Raw genomic sequence first — 23735 nt, 5'->3', positions numbered from 1 at the left:
CAAGGACTGCTGGCATAGTTCAATCCCAGTATTGGGCTATGGAAGCATCTTGCTTCTCTTCTTCACCCAACCCTTTGCCCATTCCCCCTCTTCATGGCAGGGATGGGGAAATCTGTGGCTTTCTGAATGTTGCTGGGCCATGGTTTTCACTGGGGGAATTGGCCATGGTGTCTGGGGCTAACAGGAGCACAGCATCATCTAAAGGGCAGCAGGTATCCCATAGACCAGTGCTTGAAACTGAGTATCTGATGGAACCTGCTGCCATAGCAGCATGGAAGACTCAGCTGCATCTACACCCTGTGGTCATTGCCTGACCAAAGTATCTGGCAAGCCAGGAAGCTATTTTGCCAAATGTCAGAAGGGTAAGTCTGTGCAGGCACCACCTGCCAACAGCACACTGGGCAGGTCAATGGATGACCACAAACAGGAAGCAAGTAAGAGTTGGCAAAGACATTTCTGTAATCTAGGAGAGTGCTAGCTCTAATCCCTCTCTTCTGGTCTGCCAGAAATCCCATTAGGATGTTATAGGCACACGGGCTAGCAGAAAGTTATAGACAAATAGCTTTTGTGGCGTATTGTGCGATTTCTCAAAAGGGACACTTTAGATCTGTATCTGTTTGCTCTATTACTTCCTCTCCCCCAGTAACCCATTAGCCTCTGCTTGAAAATTGAGAGGTAGACATATTTTTTTTATATAAAGTAGGGTGAGATCCAATAGGCATTTGCAACTGTGGCAGCTTAGCTACTGCCCCTGCCAAAGCTGTTGCCTCCCTCAAATTATTTTGCTGACTTTCATGCTGTTCCTTCAGTTAATTGCTTATTTCAACCTATAGCTATACTGTATCCTTTTTGGTTTTTTGGGCAATTTAGGATATGCTTTTAATAATAAAGATAAAGGGTTTTGTGCAATTCTAATTCTACTCGGAGTATACCCACTTAAATTATCGAACATGACTTAGGCCCATTTCTTTCACTGAGAAAGTTAGATATAACCCATTATTCCTGCTACACCCACACTAAAGGAAAACACCAGGCTGTGTTGCTGTATACTCCTGGCTCTGCTCTTCTGGGGAGAGGCAGTGTCCAAATACCCAAACAACCACTTCCTGAGCATTGTCTTTGCTGTCTACTGAGGATTGTATCCAATTCTGGCCCTGGCCAATTCAGGGTAGGACCACTGGAGTTAATGAACACAATAACTTGAGTCCACCCATTTCAGCAGGTCTCCTCTCAGAGTAGGACATCATTGGATACACCCTTAAGATTGAGCCATAGGTGCTTAATGAATCACACAAGGTTTCTCAGCTGGATTTTTTCCTTCCTATTTCTCTGAGTAAAAAACGGACTGTCACACCTAAAAATAAAATGACACATGTCTATCATATATACCTCCTGTAGCCAAAACAGCACCACCAATGCATAAAAGAGAGGGAGCAGCAAGGCTTGAGTGAGCCCAGTGGTTTGCAAAAATAAATTTCATGGGGCAAAAGCTTTTTTTTTTGGGGGGGGGGGGGACTCAACCCAGTGAGGACTAAGAATACTCAGTGGTCCAGAAGACTAATTGTTGGAGGGTGGGACGGAAAACGGGGGAGAGGGAATGGAATGGAGAGTTCAGGAAGAATCCTGGTGGAATCCTGACCAGGAGGCATGGTGCACTGCAATGTTTTATTGTAGGCCTCACTTGCAACTGACCCAAATCCAGGTTCCCTGGGATGACTCACTCGATGGACTTTGCTGATGTCACAAGACAATGGCCCCCAAAAATTCTTCCCGTTTGGCAATTCCTTGTGCATTCCAGTGGAACAACAGACACTTAACCAAATTCCTTTATTTACAATGGGGGGAGAAAATTAGTTTGGAATGTGGGGTAGATGAAGCACCACAGGAAAAACATGGAGCAATCGGGAGGTGATGGTGATCCGAGATGGAAAGAGACTAACCTGGAATCAGGAAGAGGCAAAGAGTCAGTCATCATCACAGCTGTAACACAGTGTACCAGAAACAGCACATTCCAGCCCAAATAAGATGCTTTGTGAATGGGTCTTGGCAATGCCACTAGAGGTCCGTGTGGGGTTGCAGCACCCAGAGATACTAGTGATCCACTCAACTATGTAGCTGGGGAGCCCACAGGATGGGTAAACACTCTAGCTGGAGGGTAACATTCTCCCTTGTCCAACCCTACGTGGGACTTTATGCCATTGGTGGATGTGGTCACACCTGCTGTAGGGGCTGGTGATTGCCAAAGCCTAAGAAGAGTCTTAAAGGATGGATTTTATGCCAAGGCAGCTCACACAATGCAGTATATGAGTGTTGTCAGTTGACAAACCTGATTTCCTTTTGATTAATATTTTCTGCATTTATTGTACTTATTAGAATTTATTTAGCAATGTGTTGTGGGAACTTGAGGGCTCTCAAGGAGAGTGTAGCCTCCACTCTTGACCACTGTAAATCTTTATTCAGCAATTGGTCTGAGTTGGAGACTCCACCGGGCCGAAATAGGATTTCAAAACCAGATGAGCAACACACTCACTTTCAAAATGTTAAATGATAATTACATACCTGTCTCTAGTTTGAATGAATATTAAGATTCTTACAGAGCTGAATTCTGCACTTTTATGGAGCACAGCATACACTAAGGTTTCATTCAACTGAAGTCAGATTCAGAAGTGGACGCACTGAAATTGATGGGCATTATTAACTTAAGTTTGATGATTTGATGTGGTCTACTTTGAGTCTGACTTAGCTGAATACGACCCTTGGCATATGCTGTATTCCATAAAAGGAAAGAATTCAGCTTCCTAAAAATCTTTATTTTTTACTCAATGCAATATAGCTTATCCACCCTCCCCAGCTTCATTGGGCCAGGTTGCAGCTATCTCAGCTATGGAGATGGGTACCTACCTTGTGAATCGTTTCCCCCTACATCTCACCGCATTGGGCAATCACCACTGGCAGCTTGGGCTTGTTATTTGGACCGGTGGGCACGTTCTGAGGAGGGGGCAAAAGGCAGGATTATGAGGAGACCCTCAGCCCCTCCTGGGAAGAGCCATTATATACTTTTCCCACCCCTTAGCAAGCCATTTTCAAGATACTTTTTCTCATCTGTGATTGGTTGGTGTCCTCAGGACCTTATTTTTCTACTGGCAAACCTGCAGCCCACAAAGTTGTGTCTCACAAACTGACGGGAGATCATTCTCAGTTTTGAGCTGAAGAGCTGCCTGCCACTTTGAATGATGTAAAGCAGCAGCCCCATTTACAGTTAACGGATCAGAATGGTCAGAAAGGCAGCAGAAGTCAAGCCTGATCACTCAAGCCCAGGGTGGTCAACATCTTCATGTGCTTTACATTCTGCCACAATAAGGACTAGAATCTTAACTTCGATTCCTAAGCTGCCCAATTCTGCATGGTAATCCGACTGCCGACGTGCACCAAACCCGCAAATTAGCACAATAGTTACTTCTCTGGCTAAAATACTTACTTCAATTTTTCTCATGACAAGCAGCCCGTCAACTATTTTACCTGCCGGGTTTTTAAAAAAAGAAAAAAGGATGATTTTAATTTTTCAAGTATTTCCAACTCAACATCAGCAAAATTAAGCTCAAACAATGCAAGAGGGGACTGTGTACAGATGTGGCCTTGCTTGACCATGGAGATCTGCAGGGGAATCTCTTCTAGGGGTTTCCCATGGATCAGACACACAACTCATATCTACTAGGACCTGTGCATTTGATATTGTAGGATTGAGGCTGTGGAACTCCTGACTGAGACCCCCTTCCTGTTAAACTTCTAATGATCGATAAAGACCTTTTTATTTCAGCCAGCATATAAGTGAACTCTCCTGTTTTTATTATTGATTCTATCTACTTCATTTCCTTTGTAACTTTATTGTATGCTGCTTAGAAGCTATGTGTTACAGGTTGAATAAGTTGCTTAAATAAATGAATGAATGAATGAATGAATGAATGAATGAAATCATTCAAAAGCAGATCCAATATGGGTATGGGCAATGGGTTTGGGTTGTTTTTTGGGGGAGGGAACTAAGAGAATTCCCACAGGCCCTCTCAAGGCCATGGACACACCTAAAGGAGCTTTTCTGATCTTGGTCCTTGCCCAGATTGGAACTAAGAGCATAAGAAGAGCCCATGGCCCATCCAGTCCAGCATCCTGTTCTCAGAGTGGCCAACCAGATGCCTCTTCTGGGAACGCTGCAAACAGGACTTAAGCACAAGAGCACTCTCCCTTCCTGTGGCTTCCAGCAAGTGGTATTCAGAAGCATTACAGTCTCTGACCCCTGGGTCAGACCACAACCATCTATAACCCCCTTTCCTCCATGAATTTGTCCATTCCTGTTTAAAGCCATCACTGTCTCCTCGGACAGAGAGTTCCACAGTTTAATTATGCTCTGCGTGAAAGTAGGACTTTAAAAATTTGTTCTGATTACTCACCAAAGACTACATGCTTCCCATCCAGCCAGTCACACTTGGAGCAGGTGATGAAGAACTGGCAGCCATTGGTGCTGGGGCCACTATTTGCCTAGCGGGGGGGGGGGGGAATCCACATAAATCATGGAAGGCAAAAGCCAACACTCAGCCTCACTCTGCCACAGCTGGTCTGGTGCACAGGATCCCAAAGGAACAAATAAATAAAAGGTGGTCCTAAGACCACCCTACTGATATGTCGACTAGCACAGAAGCTCTGAGAAATGGGCAGAGAAATTAAAATCACTTCTTTTCAGGGTGAATAAGCTAAAAACAGATTAAAACATACCTGGACATGCCTAACTAAACCATAATGCTTTTAGCAGGTGCTACACCAGACCTTTACAATGGCAGGAAAGATCAAAAGTACTCTGAGCCCCTGCTGAACGACTGCAGTTTCAGACGGGTTATGAAGAAATTCTGTTTCTTAAAAACTGTTTAATGAGTATCGTGCAATGTATTTGGTTATTTGTATTATAATGTACATTGTAATGTGTTTGGCAGAGGAAATCTTTTCTCTGGTCAACTGAAAGTTAAACTAACTGTCACTGGGGGATCTTGACTGACAGTTGGGGAGGGGCTGGAGATAGAACTCTCAGTATGCAACTGAAGGATAGAAGAGATGTATACTCTGATTGGTGGTTGCTAGTTTAGAATTCTTAGACTGACAATGTGATTGGCTGAGGCTAGACTGGGAGGGGCCAGAAGAAGTGAATATAAGGCTGGGTGCTAGTTAGCCAGAGTCTGTGCTGGACATCCAGAGGAAGAAGATTGCAGAGGCTGAGAACCGAGGAAGAGAGGAGAAGACCTGAAAGGAAGGTGGAATGGCTTGGCAGTCAAAGAGTAGCTGGGGTAGCCAAGCGACTTGACTAGCCAAGATGGGAACATAAACAGATCTGGGATTCAGCAGGGCTGGAAACAGAAGTTGCAATGAAAGCTCTCAGTTAAAGTGTTGGTGAAGTTTGACTGAGGTGGAGTATAATATAAGATCAGTCTGTCAAAAGTTTTATTAGGATTCCTCAAAGCTGCCTCTAGTCATAGTACTGTAAAATAAGCTGCTGGTATTAATTATATACAGATTTGAAGACACAGTAACTACATAAGCTTGTGCATTACAACATAAATGTTAGTACCTTGTCAAATACAGTCGTACCTCGGAAGTCAAATGTTCGACTTCCAAAATATTTGGAAACCAAGGCGCAGTTTCCAATTGGCTGCAGGAAGCTCCTGAAGCCAATTGGAAGCAGTGGAAGCTGTGCCAGATGTATGGGTTCCAAAGAACATCCGCAAACCGGAACACTCACTTCTGGGTTTGCAGCGTTTGGGAGCCAAAACATTCGACTCCCAAGGCATGACTACATTTGACAAATATATTAATGACATGATTGGCTTTGCCCCACACTTACATCTCACAGGGTTATTGGTTGGTAAAGGGTGTACGTTATACTGAATGGTGTTAGCAGTATAGGTTTAGGAAAACCATTACAGTGGGAGTTGGGTTTTCTTGTTATTAAGAAAATTATCACCATGGGCTTCAATGCATGTACAACTCTCACATGCTGCAAACTGATGGCTCTTAAGGGCCAGGAGAGACTGCTACCTTTGCACATGGGCAAGAGCAACCCCAGCTGCACCCTAGTTCCAAATGTAGCCAAGTTGCTTCCAAATTTAACTGAAATGTGAGGTGGTGGATGTAGGGTGTATCCCATTCTATCCTTACAGTCACCCTGCAAGGTAGGGTGTGTGAGTGGCTCAAGGTAATTCAGCAAGCATTGTGCCCAAGTAGGGTACTCCATGCCAAAGACACTTGACGTCCCACTGCTTTTAAAAGGCACACCAAATGGCAGGCCAACCCCATCCCTTTATAGGGGTCAGAAAAGGGAGCCTGAAGTCAAATTAAATTGCTGGACCACAATAACTTTCTCCAGCCTACTTACCATGGACAGCAGACCAGGAGCGGAGTGTTTCAGCTTGAAGTTTTCATCTGCAAAGGGACCCCGGTAGATGCTTGCCACTCCGGTGCCATCTCCCTGTTTTAGAAAGTAGTCATGCACTCAATTCCACAGCTGAAGTTTTATTGGGAGTGAGTAATGTTCTCATTTATTGTTTATTTTGGATGCTGACAAGTCTTTCTTGATAAAACCAGCCACATAATTAGAACACTTGCAGAAATGTGTTTTGGGAACCTCTTTCCCTGAACAGCTACATGGTCCTCCTCTCTTCCTTCAAATCCGCCCTTAAAAAACAGACTTTCCTCAAGTGGCCTTTGGCTCATCCTCTTAAATCTGTTTCCAGCAGCAACATAGTTTTGCAATACAAGTGTAAAGGCACGTTCTTGGGCTGCCCAGGTCTGTTCCTGACACTTTGGTCACACTCATTTTTATCCTTTGACTATGTCCACATTTACTTGTGGCCCTAGGGCAGTTGGCCACTGTTCAATGTGGCCCTTGGTCTGAAAAAGGTTAGCCTGCCCTGATTTACATAGATTGTATGTAATAGTAATAATAAATAGCTAATTGAGGAGTTTTGTGTATGGTCTAAATCAAAGTGCTGTGGGCTGATTATTTATTGCATTTACAGTGCTTTCTCAGCTTAAGTACTTAATTTGTTCTGGAGGTCTGTTCTTAACCTGAAACTGTTCTTAACCTGAAGCACCATTTTAGCGAATGGGGCTTCCCGCTGCCGCCGCGCCGCTGAAGCACGATTTCTGTTCTCATCCTGAAGCAAAGTTCTTAACCCAAGGTACTATTTCTGGGTTAGCGGAGTCTGTAACCTGAAGCATATGTAACCCGAGATACCACTGTATATACTATTTTTCTGTCAAGGCACCTAAGTAAGTTTACAATTTTAAGGTACTAAAGCAAATGATATAACATCTAAAGTTGGCTGTGGGGCAACTGAATGTTGTCTGTACCTGCCTCCCTTGACTTCCTCTTCCCTCTTATTTTACAACTGAAGTATCCTGCACAACATCAAGGCTTGTCTATTCAGGCACCAATTCAGGTAAGTCTGCCAGAACTTATCAGACCACCTATTTTGTGAAGCTTAAGGGCAGTTAAACAAAACTTTCTGCAGCCTCAGTTAGCTTTTCTTGAGCACCCACCACAGAATTATATTTGGCTGGGCAAAACATGGCTTAGGGTGAATATGCAGACTCCCAGAGAGGAGCTCACAGTTGCTTTGCTCCTCCTCTGGCCCTGCTTCTGTGGATTAAGTCATGGTTTGGGTCAGCATGTTGCCTGAACTTGGGTTCAACTCAGCCAGATGGGTGGGGTATAAATAAATTAATAATAATAATAATAATAATAATAATAATAATAATAATAATATTGTCTCGCTCCCAACAAGCAACAGGTTGTAACCAAAGGTAAGATTCCAAGAAGAAACACTGCAGTGTCCTTCCCCTTGATGACAACAAAGCAGAATGAAAAAAATGGAGCACTTACATTTACAAAATCGCCTCCTTGGATCATGAAGTCCTTAATGACCCTGAAAAAGTGGGGGAAATAAATAAATTGTAGGCTAGACAGACAAAACAGTTACTCTTCAGCACACAGTTGGGAAGATTGCCAGTTGGCTGTGTGTTCTTCAGTGGCCTTGCAACCAGCCAAAGAGCAAAATTGCACCCACAGGGCCACCTGCTGATCATTGCCGGCATTGGAGTAGTTGTTAATCTTACTCAGAGCAGATCCACTGAAATCCATGGTCATAGCCATTTCTATTAATTTCAGTGTGTTTACTCTTGAGTAGGACTGATGTTGGCTACAACAGGCACCTATTGTTTTTAATGAAGGAATGGGAAGAAGCTATTTGTGCGGCTGTTCTCAAATCCTGCTAAGCCTTGTTTTCTATATCAACAGTGGGTGATCCAAGACAAGCTCTTGAGAAACCCTTCAAGGCTTGCCCCTTGAGCAACACTTCCCAAACATTGGGTTGTTGCCATGCATTGAAAGCTTCACTTTAAGAGTCAGACAAGGAATGTACCTGTGAAAAGTGCTGCCTTTGTAGCCGATAGGAACTCCATCTTTCCTAGAATACAAAGATACAGACATGGTGAAGTTGTGCAGCCTCGGACCACAGGAACTACCCCACCCCAGTCTTCAAGGCATTCACATCTGCAGTGGGTCTTGAATTGGTGACCTGAAAGATCTCAGATGTGGTTTCAGATGTGCACTACCAATGAGCTTTGGCCAAAGAAGTGGATTGCCAAAGGCTGCCCAGCCCCAAAAGGTCAAGGCAGGTCATGTGCTACTTTCTGACCCTCAGCAGATGTGTCTGGGTCATCTGGCTACATATGGAAAGCAGTCATAGAAACCAGCTTGGACAAAGTGAGAGGCTGGCTTTCTGTAAGATGGGCAGAAAGTGTCCTCCTCCCCCTTCAGCCTAGTGCAAGTCTGCTGTGATTAAACCAAGAGGCCAAGTGCTCTTTTTACACCTGTCTGCACACCCCAGGTGAAGGGCAAGAGAAAATACCACCCAGAGAGGCATCAGCGTTCTAATTATATTTAGGACTTATTAGACCAACACTCATCAACACACAAGGGACTCAGACTGCAGAAATAAGAACTTGCGGCTTAAATTGAATGGGGAAAGTGTGAGGGAGAAATCAAGGCACAGTATTTCTGCAATCTAGGAACTCATCAAAATCCCAGTTTTCAAACTTACAAATTCCCAGTTCTCAAGGAATGTATACACCAAAGAAATTGCTGACTTATGACCACTGTAAAATAAACTCCCATGTCACTCTCTGAGCCTTTCCTTTTGCACTCCAGGTGATAAGGAACAAAAACTCCAAACAACAACCAAGTACATCTCCGGAACCAAAGAAATGTTGTACACAAGCAGAGATGAGGCATTTGCAAAGCCAGGTAGGTTATTCTTTGGGGGTTTTTGATTCTTCTTCCAAGGCGACAAGCCACCATTTGATCTTTAAAATGGTTTGTCTCCTTGATGTTGTGCACTGCTGCAGTGAAAAGTGCAGCCACCTCTGGTTCTCCTACGTATATGTATCACAGCTTTAGAACCCAGCCAGGGATGAAGGTTTTCCTGCTTGCTCAAATGCTTATTTTTTTACACCGAGACAACATACCTGAATTCACCTGTGCAAAACTGCCTGAAAAGAAGAAGAAATCTTCATGTTAGTTCTACTTACAGGGATGTTCTTTTTTAGGTCCACAAATTTAAGTATTCCTGAATACTGGAATAACTGTTAAGATGGAATTCAGTGTTAAGTTGGAATTCTAGAATTCACAGCAATTTCTAGAAAAGCAACTTAAAACTTTTAAATTATTTCTGTTACAAAATAGTATATACCAAGTAGGAAGGGACCAATAATAATCTAAGTTCAGTGCTGAGCAAATATTTTTTGGCTCGTGGGCTACTATGAAAAAGACAGAGAAAAACCATTATGTTCTCCCTCCATGGTATGCCATATTCTTTCAAAAAGGATGGAGGTTTGCTCTGCATTTAGAGAAAGATGTTTAGTCCAATACAGTGATATCTTGTTTCTCAAATGCCTTGGTTCTCAAATGCTGAAAACCCAGAAGTAAGTGTTCTGGTTTTCAAACATTTTTCGGAAGCTGAACATCCGATGTGGCTGTCAGCTATTGTTTCCAGGGCACCTGCACCAATCAGAAGCTGTGTCTTGGTTTTCGAACATTTCGGAAGTCAAACGGACTTCCAGAAAGGATTAAGTTTGGTGCTTTTGTTTTTGCTATTTATTTTGTGTTTTTGAGGTTTTTTTCAGTTTTTGTGACTGTGTGGGACCCAGTTCAGCTACTGATTGATTGATTGATTGATTGATTGTGTGGTTGCAGAAATGGATAAAAGCCCCCCATCCAAACAATGACTATCATCAGTGCAGGTAAGAAAAAAGTTAATTTTAATTTTTTTTAATCTACAATACTACCTTATTTATTTTATAGTACAGTACATTGATTATTGCTTTCATTTTATGGATCAATTGTCTCGTTAGATAGTAAAATTCATGTTAAATTGCTGTTTTAGGGGTTGTTTTTAAAAGTCTGAAACAGATTAATCCATTTTGCGTTACTTTCTATGGGAAAGCATGCCTTGGTTTTGGAATGCTTTGGTTTTGGAACGGACTTCCGGAACGCATTAAGTTTGAGAACCAAGGTACCATTGTACATGAAGAACAGATTATGTGTAAGTCTAGTCTTTTTCTCTTTCCACCCATTGTTTTCTCGCACCATGTGACAGATTGCCTGGGAAAGAGATGAAGAAAACCCAGAAGCCTTCCCAATCTAGTGCCTTTGTAGTTTTGAACTACAAGTCCCATTAGACCTCCAGGTATAGGGTGGTATATAAATTCAATAAATAATAATAATCCTCAGCCCCAGTCAGCATGTCTAAAGGCTGTCAATGATGGAAGGTGCAGTCCAAAATACCTGGAGGGCACCAGATGGGAAAGACTGTGCCAGAAGAATGGCATAAGGAATAATATATTTTCATGTGCACTGGCTGAACCAATCTGAGGAAGGGAGGGTATTTATCTGCAGATGGTGAAGACCAGATTCAGCCAGCGAGCTGCCAGTTGCTGACCTCTGATCAAATCCAAACCTACAGGCAAGAACTAGCTGTGTGGTGAGAGAAGACAGTCCCCAAGACAAGGTTTACTGCTGTCTTAATACAGATCTGCCTAAGGGCACATTTTGCCATGACAGGTTTTCTGCCAGGACGGAGAGCAAGCCAGTAAAACCAGTGGTTGCACTGTTTACTAGACTCTATATAAATTCTAGTCAACATGAAAAGGCTGGGGAAATCCAAAGTGCCAAGTCACTATGATAACCAGTGACTACTTGAGCAAATTATTAGTCATTGGATCACAATGAGTAAGACGTGGAGGGGCTTCCCATTTCATGAATCTAAGAGTTGACAAAAGCATAAAATAAGGAAGCTTTACTATAGGGAACATGTGGCACTCTTAATGTTACTAGATTACAAGTACCACCAGCCTGCCAACCAGTATGGCCAATAGCCACAGATGATATGAGTTGTAGTCAGGTAGCATTTAGAGTGCCACATAATTCACACAAGTCTCCTGGTTTCCAACAGTCTTTAGAGAAAGATGCCTTCTGTGGACTTCCTGAGTGGGCCCATCTGCTGCCTCCTCACCTTTGTTAATTCATGCAGTTGCCCCTTCATCTGATGTCTCCCCTAAAACCAAGACTGTGCAACTGCCTAGGAAGGGAAAACATCTGAAGGTTGGTCTTCTGTCTTCTCACCACTTCCCTGCGGACTGGAGACAGCAGTCACAATATGGAGGGGCCACAGGAAGAGCAGGCCCAGGAGGCTTTAGGGTTGGCAACGGGGTCCCTGCAGGTACAGGGCAAGGCCAATCCGTAGCGCCAGTCCTAAGAGCAACCCAGAGTTGTGACTGGTCAACAGCCGACCCAGCTCAGAACAAGGAGCATCAGCGAGGAGCTTCTGCTTTTTCTAACTCATCATTTCTTCTTTAAGTTTCCATACAAAACAAGATCAGATTTTCTAAGCAACCCCACTTGGCAAACCCCATTTCTGTGTCGTGTTGCCCCTGCCGATTTCGACAGAAAAGGGGATTTTTTAATTTTATTTTTTAAAAGGGAAGGAAATCAGCCACGTGGGACCAGCGCAGCTTCCCGCGCGCTTCTGGGCCGAGACGCGTCGCTCTAGGCCTGCAACTCACTCGTTACCCACCGCTACCATCATTGGCATAAAAGGGCTGCCGGAAGAAAAGGAGGCCGGGAGACTATGCGGCATGAGGCCCAGAGGTGCCGCTCTCGCCGCGCATCTTTATGGCATGCCGCATTGTCTGTCACACACAAACACACGACCTTTTCTCCTCAGGCTTACCTGAAGTTCTCCGCCGTCTTGGGTACCACGTCGGCGAAGAGCTCCACTTTCATGCGGCCGACCTCCTGGGCATGGGCAGAACCGTCAGAGCCTCCTCTTCCTCCTCCTCGCGCGCCCCTCCCTCAACCCCCACGCCCAGACCCTCCCCCCCTTCAGCCTCCCCCGAGCGAGCCTTACCTGGCCGCCTATCGTGACATCAAAGAACACCACGGGGTTGTTAGGATTGGAAGCCAACACCGCCATGGCGACCACCTCTCACCCGGAAGTGGAAGCTCGCCCCCCCCTTTCGCGGTTCACGGAGAGGAACCCGGTTGGAAAAGACGTCACATCCCGTTACTTGCCGGAAATTTTAAATGCTCACCGAGTAAAAGCTGCCTCGCGGTCTTTGTTCGGGTTTCCTGTCTGCCGTTGCGCTTCTATTCGTTCGAAGCTTCGACGGAGGATTTTTGTTTCTTTTTCTAGAGATGAGTGGGCTTACCAGGCTGTTGCCCTCCGTATGGCGCTGGAAACCAACTCTTTATCAGCTCCCTGCTAGCGTGTACAGCAGTCGAGGTTGATGGGAGTTGTAGTCCAGCAGCGTCAAGGCAACCACGGGGTGGGTGGGGCTACCCTGATATGTAGGTAAGGAAGAGACGCTGTTCCACCCGTTTAAGGAGCTGTGGTGAGAAGAGTTTCCATTCCTCCCCCCCCCACCCCCCATTGGAAGTCTCTTAACTTTGACTACCCAATTAGTTAATTAATTAAAATCAAATTTGTATACTGTACCATAGCTGTCAACCTTCCCCTTTTTTTGCGGGGAAATTCCCTTATTCCAGCGCTGTTCCCTGCTGCTACCCCGGATTGTTAGATATCCCGTAGACTGTCCCTGGGACAGGTGAGGCTGCTGATCCCTTATTTTTGAGGCTGCTGATCCCTTATTTTTGAGGCTGCTGATCCCTTATTTTCAAATCTGAAAGTTGACAGCTATGTACTGTACCGTCCTATACCCGCAGTTTTCGGGGCAGTTCACAGGATAAAATCACAACACGGCAGCTTCCTTTGTTGGCACAGAGCCACGTGGCAAATATATCTGTGTGGCATTTTAAGTGAGGCAAGGAAAACATGACGGTGCATGTTTTACTCTAATACACATTCAGAGATTAAAGATGGAAAAAATGAAGATGTTGGATGTGAGCACAACAGAAGGACATGTAGTGTTGATGAACTTTGAAGAATGTTGCCATTGACTGATGAACTGATAGTTAATGGTTACAACTTGGCCCTTGTGATCTACATGGTATTGTTGGATCTTCAAAATCTTCATTCAAAATGGTGCTCAAAATAGTGCTTTAAATGGGGCTTCTGAAGATTCCTGCAGGCGATGTCATTGTGATGTTGGGTGATGCACATTTGGACTATCAAACCTGGCCTGTGAGGGCTGGGGAACATAAGCACCTGGCTTGCCAGGCTAGAAAGGTTCCCCAACCCTATCCTACCTCAACAAATCCACCTTAAAAACAAGAAAATGGAATTCCTCAAGTTTTGAAAGCAACAGGAAAAGCATTGAAAATATGGGATGAATGTGCAACTATCCAGGAGGCAAGAAAAAACTAACCTGCATAAGCTTTGTGAAAGCCAGTTAAGATGAATGCTCAATAAACACCTGGAAGGGCCCTTCGTCTGTGATAAAGCTGAGATTATATAAATCCATTCCACGAGATGGAAGGCATTGGACTTTGCACCACTGAAACCAAGTGTGTTCCTCTGAAGCCTGTTGCCTATGGTGTGATCTCTCCCATATTTTGCATTGACTGTGTATGAGATGGCAACAGCATCTCAATACCATTCAAGCTCCAGGGGTTTAGGGCCCAGAGAAAGTAAATGCATATGGAGGCCCAAGGTGTATGTCCAGTGTTACTCTTACTCAGAGTAGACACACTGAATATAATAGGCATGACTACCACGGGACTTAATTTCAGCAAGCCTATTTGGAGTATACCTTAGTTGGATGCAATCTTTTGAGTCCTCCTTTGTTCAAAAAGTTTGTCACAGATACATTTCTGGAATATTTATTTAAAAATCTGGCACAAGATAAAAGACTTATAACTAAAATAATATGTGGCATATTCAGCAGGAAAAGACAAAACAATTATAGTAGTTTCCTTTCAAGTGGGCATTTCCTTAAGGTATGGAATCCCCACACAGACATGCCAAATGAAAAAATGAAGGAATGAACAGTTTTGCTGTTTTCTTTTTTTTGTGTGTGTATGTAAAACTATCCCTCTCTTGTTATCATTTACAAATTTTAATAAAAAATAAATATTTTAAAGACTCATAACTACATCTGTACAAGTCACATTTTTAGCAAAGACAGTAAGGTCTTTAGATTTTCTTTAGGTTTTCTTTAAAGCTAAAAGTCTGATAAAGCAGCCTGACAAATGGAAGCAATACTACCTAGCAGTGACAAGAGGTTTCTGTACTGTTATTCCACTTCGGAATTTCCCCCTTGTCCCCTTAGATGTGATCACAGCACAAGGCTTGACTCTGCTCCTCTGTGCGTAAGTCTGAGGTTTCCCCAGGAGAAGCCACGTTCAAGTAGCCAATCTCCGAAGGTGGGCAGGGCAAAGAGGCAAGCAGAGACCTTTCTGTGCGGTCCTCGGGTTTGCCATCCTGGACAGCTTTCAGAAGGCCGTGAGAGTCCGAAAGCTCCATCACTGAGAAGCTGGAAGAGAAACCATTAGCCTCACATGGGCCACTCAGGCTCATAGCATCATCTGACTGAACCTAAACACATCTCCAAGTCCCTGGAGAAAGGCTAGGAGGCCTGCTAAAGAGGTTGGCAGAGCTTTATGCATATTAAGCATAGAGCCAGAAAACATGGGAGGCAAACAAATGCACCTGAGCACATGCAAAGGGCATTTTCTATTATTACTATTCCCTCCACCATCCCTCCACCCTCCCCAGACCCCCACATGGACAGCTCGGGGGCACAGTACCTTACGCTGCGAAGGGGGAGAACTTTGCTTTGCGGTTGGAATTCAGAGAAGCCGATACTCTTCAGCTCCTGGAAAAGGGGAACATGCACAAAGTAAGACCTTTAACAAAAAAAGAAAAAGAGAGAGGGAGGAAGAAATTGGGCTGTTATCCATAAATGCTTTGGGCTGCAGCCAACTCAATTTTACTCAGAGTAGACCCAATGAAATTAATGGACCTAAGTCCTGTCTAATTGCAGTGTGAGGAACGGCCAGCCGGCCCAAGAAAGCAGGGAGAGGTCCTTCACCCAGCAGTTCAGCGAACTGCTCTGTGCAGCGGCCTCCTCTCATTTAAAAGGGGGTGGAGTGGATGGGCAAGGAGATGGGGAAGCTGTAAAGATTTTTTTTTTGGGGGGGGATGTTGGTCAGATGCTGCCAAAGTGGCAAGAGGAGTTGGTGATCAGAGTAAGCAGGGGCAAAGCTATGATACAGGATAGTGTGTGTGTGTGTGTGTGTGTGTGTGAGAGAGAGAGAGAGAGAGAGAGAGAGAGAGAGAGAGAGAGAGAGAGAGAGAGAGAGAGACTAGCTATCTATACTGAAATTCTTGGTGGCAAATGAAATACCACGAGGGAAATCATGGCTGTGATCTGAGTATAGGTAGCTACTAGAAAGAGCCAAGTGGCAACCAGAGAGAGGAAACGGAGAGCTGGTGGACCAGCTGAAAAGGCCCAAGCCTATAAATAAGATGGCCCATAAAGACACTGACTGAGCCGCAAGCCCTGATTCTGCAGAGGAGAAGACCAAAAGCCGCCACAGCAGCCCATCCTTACCTCCAAGCTGTGGCTATGAATGCTCCTCAGCGCCCGCTCCAGGAGCCCAACCTGACCCGTCAGCTGCAGGGTCCATTCCTGGAGCTGCTTGTTCTCCTCGTCCAGAAGCCGCACTCTGGAAAAAGCCACAGGGAAGATGCCTCAGTGGCATCTTCATCCCTGCCAAGATGGAGCTGTGGGAAAGGATGTGGCACAGGACTGCAAGGGAGAGAAGCGACCGGGGGCCAGAAGGAAAGAGGAAGGGGGAAGTCGCTCTGCCTGGGACCAGAGCCACTTTCCCCTTTCTCCATTTGGCCCCAAGTGTCACCAGGAGGAGGTGACGTCTCCTGCCTCCTCCCGGTAAGGGAATTGTGGCATATGGAGAGCAGCCTGACCCCATCCGTCAACCAGAGAAGGGGCAGGGTTCTTGCACTCCCTGCTTGACGAAAGCTAAAATAATTAAATCACCTGTTCAGGCCTCCTCACAATTGTCATTGCTGAATATATGGACTAATAAGATGAAAGCTTGTTGCTCTAAAGTGCTTTTGACATGGATGTTAGCTGCAGCTGGGATTTCAATAGCTCAGCAATGGAAAAATCAATGAAAAATCTGCGGTATAAGAATTTATGGACTTTGGCTATTGTGGAAAAAATAGTCTGCAGAGGGATAAGGGCAGATACAAAACACTTGTATGTCATCTGATCTGCTTCAGACTTAGATGCCCAACATTCACCATCCATGGCAGCTCAGGAAATATTTATATTATATTTATATCTTGATTTATATTGGTGTGTTACCACTTCTTCCTCTAATTATTTTTTGTTTCCTTGCTTGCTTTGTATAGGATATGGTGTATTACCCTGCTACTGCACCTTTGGGTTGTTAGTAATGGTCATCATGTTACAATAAAAAAAATAAAGAAACAATTAAAAGAAATACTTATAAAAGAAAATTTTATAAAAGGGAAAAAAAGAAATGAAAATATGGGGTGCTGATTTATCTTGTCTCGTTTTTATCCAAGTGCTCCTCTTTATCTGTCTTGGTTAACCTCATATCTTTCTGATGTTTTGAACTACAACTCCCATCATCCTGTGCAAGCGAGGTGTGTATGGGAGGTTGGTGAAGGCTGTTCTATTACAAAGGAGACAAATTTAATATTTGGACAAGGTCTTTGGACAAAGCGTGCATTTCATACATTTTAAACAACAAGGGTGAGACTAATGTGGTCAAGATGACTCCTGGGGCTGAATGCCAAACAGCACAGACACCTCAAGCTGCATGGCACTGAATCACAAGGCTTGCAATTCTCTTTTAAGATTTTTTTAAAAAAACAACAAAGCTGCTGCTACCTGCTCTGGATTGTGGAGAGTTCCTGCTTGCTGCTCCGCTCCGCTTCCTCCAGTTTGTGGAGCTGCTGAGTGAGCTTCCGCTTTTCTTGGAGTAAACTGTCGTTCTCAGTGGTCACCTGCGCGATCAGCATTGCATCCTGAAAGGAGGGATGCCACACAGAGAAGCCCCGTCATGGGATACGTTCCCAGCATTCTCTGCTCCTCTTCCCTTCCCCTCCAGAATTGTAACCCCATCAAACTATGGTTAAAATGCAAGGAGCCTCCAGACCGTCAGGATTTTGCATGAGGCATTCAAGCAAACAGGAAAACATCTAAGAGTTGGCACCTGGAGGATTTGAAAGCTTCCACATTATTTTATGGTGACATTTTGATGGGCCTAATAAAGGTCTTGCTCTATTAGGGATTTTGGTGTTATTATTCTGCTACATGCTTTTTTTGTCTAGCATTTTGGCAGACTAAACTCCTTTTTCTTCTTTGACATTTATGATCCAACGTGACTGGGGGTGCAGTTGTAAAACATATCTAACAAGAAATTTTATTGGAAAGCTTTTTTTATATAACAATTCAATTACTGTTATTATTTTTAGAAATAAACCACCATCTGAGAGGGCTCTCACCTTTTCTGACTGACTTTTGGAGAGCTTGAGTTCGTTCTCGAGGTGCCTGATGCGGACATCACGTTGCTTCACTTCGCAGATGAAGGTCTCCTTCGCTCGCCGGAGCTTGGCCTTATGCCGGAGCTGTCGCTCTTTCTGTTTCCTGAGAAAACAGGCCGCAGCCGTCAGAAAGGGGGCCCTAGTGCCCCAGACACACAGCCAAGTCAGCGGAGGCCTGGCAATCCATACCCAGCCTCTGTCCTCCCTTAGTCAGTACCCAACTCCTGACTTCCACCCAGGCCAGGGGGTGGCTTCCTCCTCATCAGTGGCACTTAGATCTATAGATGAACATGAAAAGGGAAGAAGCATATGACCCATCCCAAAGACTCGAGACATGTAGTATTTATTGCCACTGGTGCATGCAGGAGAAACCCCCTATGGATGGCCACTCCTGCCATTAGCCCAGGGCTGAGGAATCTTTCCCAGCCTGAGGCTACATCCTCAAATGGGCAACCTTCCAGAAGCCACAAACCAGTGGTGGATGAGATCAGAGGCAAAGGTGGGAAGAGCAGTGACTGCCCAGTAGGCTGGTTTCTGCATAGGGACCCCTCTCTCTGCTGTCCACCCAAGCAAGCAAGAGGCACGATCAGAGTTCAAGGACACAGTCTAGGCAGACAAAAGTATGCAAGGAGGCTGCAAAGCAGAGCCAGGAAGGAGTGTGGCCTGAAGATAATCCCAAGGGACAGGCAGATAAACCTGGAGGGCTGGATTCAGACCCCAGGCCAAAGGTTCCACAGCCATGCTTTAATCTCATTTGTGTAGTCACCTGACAGAAATGGCCACCTCCTTCAGGATGTGCTCATACTCTTCCCGGAGGGTTTCCCTCTCCTGTTGCAACCCCAACAGCTGCCCTGAAATCTTCTGGCTGTATTTCTGACACTGGAGATGCTGAAAAGGAAATTTGGCATGGGGTCATCAGTCAATTGCCAACCAAATTCAGCCAGAGGCCAGCCATGTGGACAAGATGGCAGACGGTCACTTGTGACAGAGCACATGTTGCTGCTGTTCTAAAAGGACAATCCCTGGTCTCAACCTTGCAGAGCCTGGAACCAGAGCATCTAAGGGCTACCTGCTCCCATACACTCACCCAAGAGGCACCGTAGGAAAGGGTCTCTGTGATGCTGTGATAATTGTTCAGGTAACTATAATACATGATTTAAAGTATGTGTTAGGTTAGGAGGGGAAGACAAAATGTGCTTGGAAGTGATTGGTGATTGAATAACCGTTTGAAAGGGAGTTTGAATGCTGATGGGAAACAGTTTGGGGTGGGGGTCAGCTGAGTTTGGGAGTGGGTGGCAGTGGAGAGAGTGTTTGGATGGTAGCAGGGCTGGTTTAATAGAATAGGATCAGTATTGTTATCAGCCACTGCTTTATATGAGACAAAGTAACAGGTAAGTGAACACAAAATTGAAACCATCTGCTTCTGTACACTAAGTAATCACAAAAGCCTTATTTATTATTTCTGTCTTCATAGATTGAAAAAATGGTAAACTGAATTCATTGCTGGATTTGTCCATCCCTAGCAGCGACCTTTTCTCACCTCATTGGAGAGGGTTTTCTTCTCTTCTTCCAGGATCCGCAACTGGGCCTCCTGATGCTGATGCTGGATCTGCAGCTCAGCAAAAGTCCTGGCCAGTTGCGCCTCATTCTCCTGGGAGTGCCTGAGCTGCTGCTGCAGATCTTCTGTCTGCTGATCCAGGAGCTTCCTGGCAGCCAACAAGGAGAAAAATCCGGTGATGCAAAACAGGAAATCATCCAGTGTGGTTCATTTTTCCATGGTCATTAGTAACAATGGGTTGTATCCAACTAAGTTCTACTCAGAGTAAACTTACTAATGTACCTAATGTACTAATGTTAGTTAATATCAATGGGTCTAGCTTTGAGTAGAACTTGCACTGGACATAACCTAATGACTGGATGCCAACTGCAAATATGGTATTTGGCAAATTTGACAGTTTTGAAGTTTTTCACTTTGTTTACGAAAGATAACTAAAATAAACATGCTAAATTGGATCACTCTCTGGGGCATCACCTTTTTTTTTTTTGGTAATGCAAATTATCCACTTCAAAATTGCAAATTATCCTTTGCTTCTTATCCAATTCAAAATAGCCCTATGCAGATTACCCCATTCATAGTCTCTCAGCCAAGCCTACTTCATAGAGTTCTGAGGATAAAATGGGAGTGAGAAGAAACGTGCATGCCACCTCGAGCTTCTTGGAGAGAAAGTGGGATGAAAATGTAATAATTAATAAAGAATAAAGAGCAAACTTTTCCTGGGCAAATCCCTGCTGCTTATCAGCTGGCCAAATTCCCCTACACCACAGAATTTGTTCCTGTCTTACAGAAGAGAAACTGAGGTGATTTCTGCTACCTTTTTCGCTGCTCCTCTTGGAACTGCCGCTGGGCCTTGGTTTCCTCTTCCCTGGCCTCCTTCAGCTGCTCCTCCAGCTGCTTCCTCACCAAGACGTGGGTCTCGGAGAGCCGTACTTGGTGGTGAGATTCCTTCAGTGTTTGCTGCAGTTCCAAAATCTAAGAAGAAGATGATGCGAGACAGCAAGGGCTCTGAGTGGCTCAGGTAGGTAACCATTAACAAAAGGGACCTGAAGAATTTAGGAACTAAATAGTCACAGCTGTATGGGATGCACCTTCCCAGTCTGCCAGAGACGTTGGAGGGGAGGAAAGAGCAGCCTCAGGAGCAGCAGAGATTTGGAAGGAAGAGATACGTAGAAAGCAAAGCATTGCCTCAATGTGGGAGATGCAGCAGGAATGAACAAGGAACTCTTTATGGGCTACAACAACCCAGTGACACTGATCAGGAAGCAGGAAGAGGGTTGCAGGAGGATGTTTCAAATTAAAGAACAGTACTTAAGAACATAAGAAGAGCCTGCTGGATCAGGCCAGAGGGGGCCTGTCTAGTCCAGCATCCTTTTCTCACAATGGCCAACCAGAGACCTATTATGGGAAGCCCACAAGCACAAGAGCACTCCCCCTCCTGTGGTGTTCAGAAGCATTGCTGCCTCCAACCATGGACGCAGAGCGCAGGTATCCTGGCCAGCAGTCCTCAATAGCCCTCTCCTCCATGAACTGGTCCAGCCCTCTTTTAAAGCCATCTAAGTTGGTGGCCATCACTGCTTCCTGTGGGAGCAAATTCCACTGTTTAACCAAGCCACATTGAGGCACATAGCGCAAAGCAGGGTCTAATTTTTTTAACCAAACAAATACTTCTGCAGCTCTTCAGGATGGCATTGTCGAAAGCAGCTTGGGACTGTGAACCCAGCTGTGGCCACTGACCTTTCTCTCAGCCTCAGTGGCCCTGGCTTTCTCCTGGGCGATCTTTTCCCTCAGGCCGCTCAGCTGCTTAGCCGCCTGTGTCTGCCTGAGCAGCTCCAGCTCCAGCTCTTTGACCTTCTGCTGGCTGAGCTCCCACTGTGAAGTGAGTGACGAACAGGCCTTGGCGGAGTCGGAGAGCTTCAGCTGCATTTGCCTCAGCTCGGCTTTGACCTGACAGGGTGGGGCAGAGAAAAGGTGGCACTTTCAGGAAAGTAGGACAACAAAATGGCAGTTCCCTGATAACAGTCCAGGCCCTCCTTGCCAGGCAAAGAACACCAACTCCCAGCTATGGGTCTGTCAAAGGCTTCAACACTCAAATTGGACTGGGACATGAAGCAAACAGGAGGTGACACAGTTCAGCTGGTACATAAAAGTATTGATACAGGGCTAAGTGCAAGCTAAAATGGTGATCCAACAAGCAACACCTTTCGTTTGGAGAGTTATTTGCATGGCAAGACTAGGCAAGCAAACGCCAACTGAGTCTTACTCAGAGGAGACCTACTGAGATTAATGGACCTTAAGTTAGTCATGTCCACTAATTTCCAAGGGGCTGCATCGGGTGCAGTGGCGTAGTGTGGGTTGTCAGCACCCGGGGCAAGGCAAGTAATTTGCGCCCCCTAACCCGTGGATTTGCGCCCCCTAACCCGTGGATTTGCGCCCCCTAACCCGTGGATTTGCCCTAACCCCAGATGTTGTGCCCGGTGCGGCCGGCCCCCCCTGCACCCCCCATGCTACGCCACTGATCGGGTGGGACTTGGTTGGCCACAGCCCACAAAATCCAGCCTGAAAGGGCCAGGAATAAGCAAAGGGATGTCTTTTCAAGAAGCATCTCATGAATCGCATAATGAAAATTATGTGTTAGTCAAGTGGAGATGCTTTGGCCTAACAAAGCCAAAGTTCAATGAACACATGTCTTAAAAGGAGGTAGAAGGAGAAGAAAGAAGATGGAAGAAAAGGAGGAGGAAAAAGAGGAGGAAAAAGAAGACAAAGAAGAAGGGACATGTCCCCATCTCTTTCAAAACTGTCACTTGGCTTTCCTGCCCCTATGGGGATGGGGTCACCTACCTTGATGTTTTCTTGCTGAAGCAAGATGTTGCATTTCAAGTTCTTCTCCCTTTCGTACCTCAGCTCCTTCTCGGCGGAGCTGCCCAAGTTCTGAATACGCTGAACATCCTGCCAGAGAAGATGCCCGTCCTCCTTCTGCTCAGTTCTCTCCCCCAGCAGACCCTGTGTGACAGAGCAGAAGCTGTGAGGAAGGCAGCTGATACAGTTGCCAGATGAATGCAGAGAGAAGCAACACAGGGCTTGGACTGGGACTGGCACCATTTCCTGCTCTCTGTGACACAACCTGAGCAGTATTGGCCACATTGAGTTGGGGACATGCCCAACACTGCCTAGGAGCCTTCTGGGAACCAAGTGATGCTCAGTAGCCAATCCCATGCCAATACCTGCCACAATGCTCCCAGATCTGCTGAGCTCTCTCAGCCTTACCAACAGACAACTGAGGGTTGCCAGTAGACCATGGGTTGTATACATCTATCCAATGCAAGTCCTACTCAGAGTGGATGCACTGCAATTAATGCATAGTTCAACCATAGTTCAACAACAGGAGGCAGTGAAAGCCACCAACTTGGATGGCTTTAAAAGAGGATTAGAGAAATTCCTGGAGAAGGCTCTTGATAGCTACTAGCCATGCCAGCTATGCTGGAAACCACAAGAGGAGAGAAGGTGCGTGAGCTCTGGGTCCTGCTTGCTGGTTTCCCACAGGCATCTGGTTGGCCACAGTGAGAACAAGATGCTGGATGAGGTGAGCTGCTAGCCTGCTCCAGCAGGTTCTTCATATGTTCTTAATGGGAATGACTAACTCAGGTCCATTCTTTTCAGTGGGTCTATTCTGCATAGGGCATAGTTGAATACACCCCTATACACCTGTGACTATGGACTATCCACCCACCAACAAAACATTAGGAAGAACTAAGAGCATAAGAGCTGTTCAACAGTGGAACAGACAACCTCAGGAGGTAGTGAAGTCTCCTTCTCTGGAGGTTTTTCAACAGAGGTTGGGTGGTCATCTGTCCAGGATTATTCAGCTGTTATTCTTGCATTGCAGGGGGTTGGACTATAGGACCCTTAGGGGCCCCCTCCCAACTCTACAATTCTAAAAAATAGCTTTGGAAAGTTCTAGGTTCCTCTGTTTACATCTGCATCTGCAATGATTCCGTGTTCCTACTGAGACACCCCCCCCAAATCACAGTACTTTCTCTTTTTTGCAGGAGGCTGTCTTACTTTGGGGGACCTCTGTCTTGCAG

General features: G+C 45.3%; 2 protein-coding genes and 1 long non-coding RNA gene across 9 annotated transcripts in view; 1 reads left to right on the top strand and 2 right to left on the bottom strand.

The window, feature by feature from the left end:
- Positions 1-1813: 1813 nt before the first annotated feature.
- Positions 1814-12844, bottom strand: PPIH (peptidylprolyl isomerase H). 2 transcript variants are annotated; one of them, XM_028740407.2, is made up of 10 exons: positions 12691-12844; positions 12330-12394; positions 9568-9591; positions 8463-8507; positions 7925-7967; positions 6416-6508; positions 4446-4533; positions 3479-3519; positions 2902-2988; positions 1814-1940 (listed from the first exon to the last, which is right to left on the bottom strand). In XM_028740407.2, the coding sequence occupies exons 2-9, from the start codon at positions 12380-12382 to the stop codon at positions 2920-2922; spliced, it is 456 nt and encodes a 151-aa protein (XP_028596240.1). In that variant the 5' UTR covers positions 12383-12394; positions 12691-12844; the 3' UTR covers positions 1814-1940; positions 2902-2919. The 2 variants fall into 2 exon arrangements, with proteins under 2 accessions (XP_028596240.1, XP_028596239.1); XM_028740406.2 differs by lacking the exon at positions 12691-12844 and adding an exon at positions 12507-12665.
- LOC144328396 (uncharacterized) lies at positions 8528-23673 on the top strand. The gene is made up of 3 exons (XR_013393600.1): positions 8528-9346; positions 10295-10341; positions 18027-23673. It is a non-coding gene; the product is annotated as an uncharacterized LOC144328396 (long non-coding RNA).
- The window catches only part of CCDC30 (coiled-coil domain containing 30), a 38468-nt gene continuing 29094 nt past the window's right edge, over positions 14362-23735 (bottom strand). For 5 of the 6 annotated variants that reach the window (XM_077931474.1, XM_077931475.1, XM_077931476.1 and 2 more), the window contains 10 exons: positions 22492-22653; positions 21388-21597; positions 20468-20625; positions 19636-19801; positions 18862-18983; positions 18057-18198; positions 17440-17576; positions 16111-16225; positions 15305-15372; positions 14362-15030 (listed from right to left, as the gene is read on the bottom strand). In XM_077931474.1, coding sequence (XP_077787600.1) covers positions 14823-15030; positions 15305-15372; positions 16111-16225; positions 17440-17576; positions 18057-18198; positions 18862-18983; positions 19636-19801; positions 20468-20625; positions 21388-21597; positions 22492-22653 — 1488 coding nt within the window. In that variant the 3' untranslated portion in view covers positions 14362-14822. Of the gene's footprint in view, positions 15031-15304; positions 15404-16110; positions 16226-17439; positions 17577-18056; positions 18199-18861; positions 18984-19635; positions 19802-20467; positions 20626-21387; positions 21598-22491; positions 22654-23735 lie in introns of all 6 variants that reach the window. The other variant, XM_077931479.1, reaches the window with a different exon arrangement.

Source organism: Podarcis muralis, chromosome 7, assembly GCF_964188315.1.
Source record: "Podarcis muralis chromosome 7, rPodMur119.hap1.1, whole genome shotgun sequence".
NCBI classification, from domain to species: Eukaryota; Metazoa; Chordata; class Lepidosauria; order Squamata; family Lacertidae; genus Podarcis; species Podarcis muralis.
This window is presented reverse-complemented; position numbering and strand designations above follow the sequence as displayed.

Bases quoted from the DNA above. Each gene is read 5' to 3' on its own strand.
- PPIH (XM_028740406.2), bottom strand. From the start codon at position 12,572: ATGGCGGTGTTGGCTTCCAATCCTAACAACCCCGTGGTGTTCTTTGAT. The intron at 7,968-8,462 runs GTACATTCCTTG...CCACTTTTTCAG, and splicing joins AAAGGCAGCACTTTTCACAG to GGTCATTAAGGACTTCATGA. The intron at 4,534-6,415 runs GTAAGTAGGCTG...CCCCCCCGCTAG, and splicing joins CTCCTGGTCTGCTGTCCATG to GCAAATAGTGGCCCCAGCAC.